This window comes from Protomyctophum parallelum (assembly GCF_964188405.1).
Source record: "Protomyctophum parallelum genome assembly, chromosome: 7".
Lineage (NCBI taxonomy): Eukaryota > Metazoa > Chordata > Actinopteri > Myctophiformes > Myctophidae > Protomyctophum > Protomyctophum parallelum.
Window position 1 is genome coordinate 36,567,048 of NC_139705.1, and position 8,057 is coordinate 36,575,104.

The window sequence follows — 8,057 nt, forward strand, 5'->3', positions numbered from 1 at the left end:
AAGAAGCCTTGATATTTTGACTTGATGGGGTGTGGTTGCTGCCCTACGGCTGATGGAGTCTACTATAGCACTGAAAGACTCGGAGGCCTCAATCTGTGCCAATTTAATGAGCCCCAACAGGTACCGACAGTTCCTTGCAATCAGTCTGAACAAGAAATCTGCTGCAGCCTTAATTCATCAAATCACACGTCCCCCAACTGTCACTTTTGACAGATACATCCATGGTTTAGGTCTTCTTCTTTTACATTGAGAGCTAAAATGTGTAAATAATTGCATTTAAGTAAGCACGAAGCTCTTAATGCTAACTTTAGCAAACACGGTTCACAAACACTTCACTAACATAAAGATTAACAAGTATTGACGATGGGTTTTAATTCCCTTCTGGCACTTGACAGCTGCAGGGCAGGCCCAGCCAAAGAAATATAGATGAACTGCCACTTTGGAATTCACGATCTCGCCACGCCACCCGTTTAACCCTCTGTTCACCCATAATTCCCTCTCCTTGTTTGCAACAGGGTCATCTTATCAATAAATTACACTTATTGGCTCAAGACTCTCCAAACAGGTGTTGTTTTATCCAGTAGCTCGTGTACAGTAGAACCTCCAAGGGTGACACTCCCAAATGTCTTGACTCCTCCTGGAAGAGAAGGACATTGTTTTTTAAAGGTCGTTTGTTTATCTCATCATGCCACTTCAGGGTTTGGTTCTCAATTGACTCTGCATGTAAAACCAAGAGTAAAGACATCCTTCTCCTTCCTCTGTTTCAGACCCTGCCAAAAAAAGTTGGAGACATTTAGTGAGTTTAGAAAATTCTGGAAGTTTGTACACATTTTGATTGCTAATTGGCTGTGCATGCTGTAGCTTTATCCCAAAATATGTCCCACATGAATCCGGAGTGTACACAGTGAGTGCTGAGTGAACAACTGAACAGGAGGAACAGAGAAGTACTTGTTCCATTCCATCAACAGAGCTAATATACTGTCTTGCCCGCCCTGTCTTTAACTCTACTCTGTCTGTGTCTGTGCATGTGTGTGCCTAATATGTCTCTCTGTCCTGTTGTCTCCAATGTATTCAATCTTGTTTTCTCTGTATTAATTCAATGATGTACTCTGATGATGACAGTTTACAAATAGTAGAAGAATTCTGTCCACTGTGCTCTGTTTTCTGGACAAATGAGCAGTCTGTGCCCAGGTGATTTTTATTATTCATGGTAGATTTCCACCAGAATGTGAACTTCTGGGCTAATCTGCTCACATGATGTACTGTCTGCAACGTTGTATGCAGTCCAAGTGTCAAACTAATTGTGTTGTGAAACCACTTATGCTCTGTATAGGTCTACTTACTAATACAACAAAGAGCAAAACTAGGCAGCCTTTGATATTGTAGATCTGCTATTTAAAAAAATACATACACACACACATCACAACATACACCAGGCAAAGAAAACCATGGAAAATGCTAATATGCAGGGGGAGGATTCATGCTGCAAGTGCAATGACATAAACCTTAGAGAACCTTTTTTGCAAAACGACAATTAAACAATTAAGCACACACCTCAAGCTTTAGGGTGCAATGCGCTCATTTGCATTTGTTCATTCTGCAAGAATAAGAAAAGTACAGACCACTGCACACACACACACACACACACACACACACACACACACACACACACACACACACACACACACACACACCATCCCAAGCCCCGAGCCATCTAGGTGAGAGTCTTTTGCCAACATGCCTTTTTCCTCCGTTTTCCCCTGGGGTCCTGATGCCATTCCTCTGCGTGCATCAGGGTGTGGCGTGCCCTCGGTCGCCTTACAGGTTCTGACACTGCTACCTGTGTGGTGGGCTGGGCTGCTACAAGCCTCTGTACCTGTCTGCAAGTTGGACTGCCGGGGGGCCAGAGACAGATGGAGGGAGGAGAAGGGGGAGGCGGCTGGGAGGAGGATCCCAGCACCTCCTCTTCAGGATTCAGATAAAAACCCAGGGAGGACAGGGAGAAGGTACTCAGAGGAACTTGACTTTCCTCTTAGTGAGCTCACCGCCGACACCTCTGTCTCTTTCTCTCTCCTCCCTTCTTTTCCCTTTACCTCGGATCTTGCCGAGGAAACAGAACCAGCCATGAGTTTCAGAGCATCATCCGGCTTCAGTTCCTTCAGCTCGGGTGGAGGCGGCGGTGGAGCGAGGAGCTTCTCCAGCCGCTCTGCAGCAGCTGGTGGTGGTGGTGGAGGATTCGGTGGCGGCAGCCGTGTGTCCTCCTCCATGAGCGTCAGGCGTAGTGGAGGTGGAGGTGGCTTTGGAGGTGGGGGCATGTCCCTCGGAGGTGGAGGTGGAGGCGGAGGCTTTGGCCTTGGCCTTGGTGGAGGCATGGGTGGAGGCCTTGGCGGCGGCGGTGGCGGAGGCTTCGGCGGTGGAGGCTTCGGCGGCGGCGGTGGAGGCTTCGGTGCAGGAGGCGGCGGCTTCGGTGGAGGAGGTGGCGGCTTCGGTGGAGGAGGCTTCGGTGGTGGTGGTGGTGGAGGAATGGGAGGATTCGGTGGCGGTGGAATGGCCCCAATCACAGCCGTCACAGTCAACTCGGGCCTGCTTGCCCCCATGGACATCGACATCGACCCCACCATCCAGACTGTCCGCACCATGGAGAAGGACCAGATCAAGACCCTCAACAACCGATTCGCCACCTTCATTGACAAGGTCAGTATAGGATTCAGATGCATGCGTGATATTTTGTATGGTGAATTGAACAATGTATCAGCATACCTAATGTTTGCAACAATCAATAGTTGTACAGTGCATGTTGCACTGTATGCAACCATTGGTTCTTGCAAAGATCCTGCTTGAACATCTGCAATATATGGCCCTCAATATCATTAAATATTACACAGCAACTGATCTTAACTCTGATATCCTGCACATTGAGGGCCTCACAGTATGCATTAAACAAAGTAATACCTAATGACAATAGAAAGTGGCTAAATAACAACATTACCTGGCACTTTAGTGAACTCCTCCATGGTTTATATGAAAGTCCCCTTGTGTCTGCGGCTGGTCACTATCTGTGTCTGCGACTGGTCACTATCTTACAAGCTGAACGCAGAACACTGCTTCAGTAGTTCCCTGTGAGTGTATCAGTGTAATAGGCCCCTTGGAAGCTAGCTTTCTGCAGAGTGAGAGAGTAGGTAACTCTAGCCCTGACGTATCCACTGACTCGCTCTTTGCAAGGGGAAGGAGGGAGGAGATCGGGTTTTGCATCCGTTGCCACGGCAGCAGGGACTCGGAAGCCTTAAGCTGATTCTTTGATGTTACTGCCATGAAAGTTGGTCCCGCATGCAACACACATTGTATTCACATCTTAACATGCGGTAAAAAAAAGGTTTAGTGTTAATGTTACTTACACACACTGTCCAAACAACACCCTCTCTTTGCACACAGGGGCGAGGGGATTGCATCCAGTAAAATCACAATGTAAACAATTTTTGCCTAAATTACGGGAAAAATATGATATAAAAAATGTACTTTTCAGTAGGCTATTCTTTATTTATTTTTGTACACATACTTTATATATTATTATAGTAAATAGAGTAAATATGTAAAAGTTACACAGTAATATTATCTACCGCACGATCCTTGACATTTAAAGGCAAGGGTGTGTTAAAATGAGTCTCTCTGATAGGTGGGGATGGGCTGGGGTGTGGCACTGTATGCAGTGTTACACGTAGAGGCAACAATCTCTCAGCAAACCTAAGCCTACTCTTCATAACTCATTTGCTTTCAACTAATGCACTCTTCTCTGACATGTTATTTTCTTCTTATTATTATTATTATATATTTTTGTCTGTTACCGTATGTGAGCAGAGCAGTCCCACTTGCAACTTGTCTCTTGAGTCACTTGAGTTGTCCTGTACAACGTGACCTCACCAGAGTAATTCCCATGATGCTGTGTAGCATTGCATTCGCCAGAGAACATCTCAGCCCTAAGGGGCTATCTTGATGCAAATGCTACCAATGTGGGTACAGTACTGTACATAAAAGGGCATTTTGTGTGGGACTGTGGCATACAGGTGTGGCAGAGGGTTAATTAATCTGAGGAAAGCCCTGCATTTCTTCTACATTCCATATAAATGTGGAAGTCACAACAATACATTACAGACATTTCCCATAACACAAACAAAAAAGGAAAGAAATATTCCATTGCACATCTTATCTTATGATGCCACTTTCTACTAACAGTGAGACCTAGAACTGTTCTTCACCAAGAATTCTGTGAAACCTATACTTATTGTATAATGTCACTTCCTATATACAGGTACGCTTCCTGGAGCAGCAGAACAAGATGCTGGAGACCAAGTGGAGCCTCCTGCAGGACCAGACCACCACACGCTCCAACATCGACGCTATGTTCGAGGCTTACATTGCCAACCTGCGCAGACAGCTGGACGGACTCGGGGGAGAGAGGGTCAAGCTGGAGGGAGAGCTGAAGAACATGCAGGGATTAGTGGAGGACTTCAAGATGAAGTGAGTTCCAATGACAGAAATCTGTTCATACTGTAACTATGAAAATAATAATAATGTACAACATATCAGTATTTGGACATACTATAAGCTAAATCCCTACCCTAACCCAAAGCAAAGTTTAGATTTGACTTGCTTTTGAACCCTCAAGAGAACACATAGCAAACAAGCCTACTTGCATTAAATCTGGGGGGAAAAAAATCAAGGCTAATATTAAGACACGCTAATTGCTGAGATTTCTTTCTTTTCTTTCAGATATGAAGATGAAATTAACAAGCGTGCTACTGTGGAGAATGAATTTGTGCTCCTTAAGAAGGTGAGTGTCATTCAGTCCAAACAGAAAATATAGTGTTTAATCCAATGTGTGGGGTGGGAGGTGGGTTCAAGACAAAAGCTAAACACCAGTTAATCTAAAATCTTGTTCCAGGATGTGGACGGTGCCTACATGACCAAGATTGAGCTTGAGGCCAGGGTTGACGCCCTTCAAGATGAAATCAACTTCCTCAGGAGTGTCTATGAGGCGGTAAGGCTTCATTATGTGCTCTTGATTTCAGAATGTGATTGTTTTCATTCGGTAGTCCTAATAGGAACTTACAAATGGCCTTGGAGTACACAAAAATGTTCAGAGATGGCTATAGCAGCACATCAGCTATCTCTTCCTCTTGCTCACCTCTCTAACTCATCATCATATCCCCCTTTTTAGGAACTGATGGAACTCCAGGGACAGATCAAGGACACCTCAGTCATTGTGTCGATGGACAACAGCCGTGGCTTGGACATGGATGCTATTGTTGCTGAAGTGCGTGCTCAGTACGAGACCATCGCCAGCCGCAGCCGTGCAGAGGCCGAGACGTGGTATGAGACCAAGGTATGTGGAGCTATTTTCTATGTCAAGGAGTCCACTAAGGTACATAATGCTAAGAACGATATGTCCACCATGAACTAGATTTAGCGACAGCGACAGGTGTACATGTATATGTTTTTATTGACTGAAGTTGTCTTGCTGTACCATCAGCAACAGAGAAACGTAGAGATAGTAGTGCTGAGTGAATGAGAGTTCAATAAAAATGTGTTTTCTTCTTCCAGTTCCAGGCAATGCAGACTTCAGCCGCCACGCATGGAGAGGACCTTCGCACCACCAAGTCTGAGATCGCTGAACTCAACCGCATGATCTCTCGCCTCCAGAATGAGATCGAGAATGTCAAATCACAGGTAGACCCACAGCTCCACATGTTCTCACCAAACCAACCGTTTTAGGCTCCAACACGACAATGTTACGGTACTTTGAGTTGACCTTAAAGTACACTATCAATTTGGACTTGGTTACTCTATGTTGTCCATATTATCATCATTCCATCATTCTATAAACTAGTAATTAAAAAATGAAGAAATATTTCAGGGAGCAATCATGACCTTGCTGCCTTTTGAACTTTCCAGCGTGCTGCCATGGAAGCCCAGATCGCCGAGGCAGAGGAGCGTGGTGAGCTGGCTGTGGCTGACGCTAGGCTCCGCGTTAGGGACCTGGAAGAGGCTCTGCAGAGAGCCAAGCAGGACATGGCCCGCCAGGTGCGCGAGTACCAGGAGCTGATGAACGTCAAGCTGGCCCTGGACATTGAGATCGCTACATACAAGAAACTGCTGGAAGGAGAGGAGCTCAGGTAAGATCCTCCATGAGCCTGTCTGGAGTTGAGAGGAAACAAAGCAATGATGGGAAGACAGAGTCCATCGCAAATAAGTTACACAGGCTGTTCAATGTCAATTGTAAAAGACGATGTTAGAGCTAATGAGTGAATATTCCAACAGACTCAACGCTGGTGGGGCCAGTGCGACCATCACTGTTACAGGAGGCGGCGGCGGTGGCGGAGGCGGTGGCGGCGGCGGCGGCGGTAAGTTCATTCTCTATCATAGTGGCAGAGAACATTAGGAGGAGGTTTATTATCATTTCTTGGTTCTATCTCATCTCGATGGATCGCCATGACTTATTTCAGTCATTTTGATTCCATAGAAGCGAGCATGTCTTCTATGAAAGCATGTTTGCAGATTTGCTATTTTCGGTTATCAGCTATTTTAAGATTAAAGCGTTTTTGAAGTGATCAAACTAGCAATGGATTACATGTTTAGAAGCATCTTCCATGCCTCTAAATATGTATGAACATGGAACGGTCTCAGAAATGTCATAAAAGCAAAGGTCAAAGCCTCACATCTGTGATTTCTTCAACTTTCGTCAACACAACAAACAACAACAACATAAAGAATGATGATACCTAAAATATCATCATTAAAATTTCAACCCATGAGATTCTATTTTGCCTCACTCCATGAATCTCATTCCATGTCACTTTCCTCTCCATGCAGGCGGCGGATTCGGCTATGGCCTAGGTGGCGGCGGAGGCGGAGGCGGCGGCGGAATGTCCATGGGCGGCGGCGGCGGCGGCTACGGAATGTCCCTAGGCGGCGGCGGCGGCGGCTTCGGCGGCGGCGGCGGCATGTCCATCTCGGCCGGCGGTGGTGGCGGCTACGGCGGTGGCATGAGCAGCAGCTCCATGAGATCGTCCCGCAGCGTCTCATCATCACGCCGTTTCTAAGCAGAGCAACAGTCTTTACTTACCCTCCTCCTTACCCTCCACCTTCCTCCACTGACACCGACAACCACCCAGACAAGCACATCCTATACTCCACATGTCCACTGCAGACCCAGAGAACTGCCTGATGTGCACTACACTATACGCCAGAAAACGAAAGCCCTGTTGCATTTTGTCTCATTTTACATTTAGAGCACATGGAGCTTCGTAGCCACACAGCAGTCACAAAACTCAGTGGTGAATATCAGAGGTCACACCGGGCCTGCAGTCGACAGATCCGCATAACACTGCTCAGAGAGCTTGAGTTCATCAAAATATTCCAAACCGAGGCAGAGAGATTATTATACTAAAATGTGACCGGCAGCAGAGATATGAGTCTCGTAATTCCTCCTTCGTTCAGTCAGCCGGGCTGTTTTTGTTGTTGTTGCTGGATGTGCTGTTGCATAGATATAACTAAGAATAGTGCACGACAGAGAATCCTCCAGGCAACAACAACAAGCACATATCAAACAATGACAGTAGACTGTAGCCTTACATAGATGTTGGCTGAGATGCCATATTGTACACCATAGTCTGATAAAGCACATATGGCTGGCACTACCACCAACACCCAGTATCGTAACAATAATTTGCTGACCTGGACTCTGTAATGTCTTGTCTGCTGCCATCATGTTGTGCCTCGCAACATCATGCAGCCTACATAACACTCCATTGACACTCCAGTAATACTCCAGTAGTGGCGACCCCTATTCTCTAGTGCATCTTTTCTGTTCCCTTTCCTACTAGGGACATCGGGTTCTCCACTAAGGGTTTTCAAACAGTGTTTTAACAGTGTTTCTCTTTTTTTTCCCAATTTCACTCTGAACTAAAAGATATAAGAGGCTGACTGGTACGTCCGGATTTATTGAATGTGATTGAATGCATACCATCAGAACATCCTGAATAAATCTGTGTTACACACAA

The 8,057-nt window shown here is 45.9% G+C and overlaps 1 protein-coding gene across 3 annotated transcripts; it reads left to right on the forward strand.

The window, feature by feature from the left end:
* The first annotated feature begins 1,997 nt into the window (after positions 1–1,997).
* On the forward strand, positions 1,998–8,057 carry LOC310861656 (keratin, type II cytoskeletal cochleal-like). Of its 3 annotated transcripts, none has more exons than XM_083769203.1 (9): positions 1,998–2,694; positions 4,307–4,515; positions 4,768–4,828; positions 4,940–5,035; positions 5,216–5,380; positions 5,599–5,724; positions 5,950–6,170; positions 6,316–6,398; positions 6,964–8,057. In XM_083769203.1, exons 1-9 carry the CDS (start codon positions 2,125–2,127, stop codon positions 7,095–7,097), a joined length of 1,665 nt encoding a protein of 554 aa, XP_083625329.1. In that variant the 5' UTR covers positions 1,998–2,124; the 3' UTR covers positions 7,098–8,057. The 3 variants fall into 3 exon arrangements, with proteins under 3 accessions (XP_083625329.1, XP_083625327.1, XP_083625328.1); XM_083769201.1 differs by having other exon boundaries at positions 6,316–6,395; positions 6,868–8,057; XM_083769202.1 differs by having other exon boundaries at positions 6,316–6,392; positions 6,868–8,057.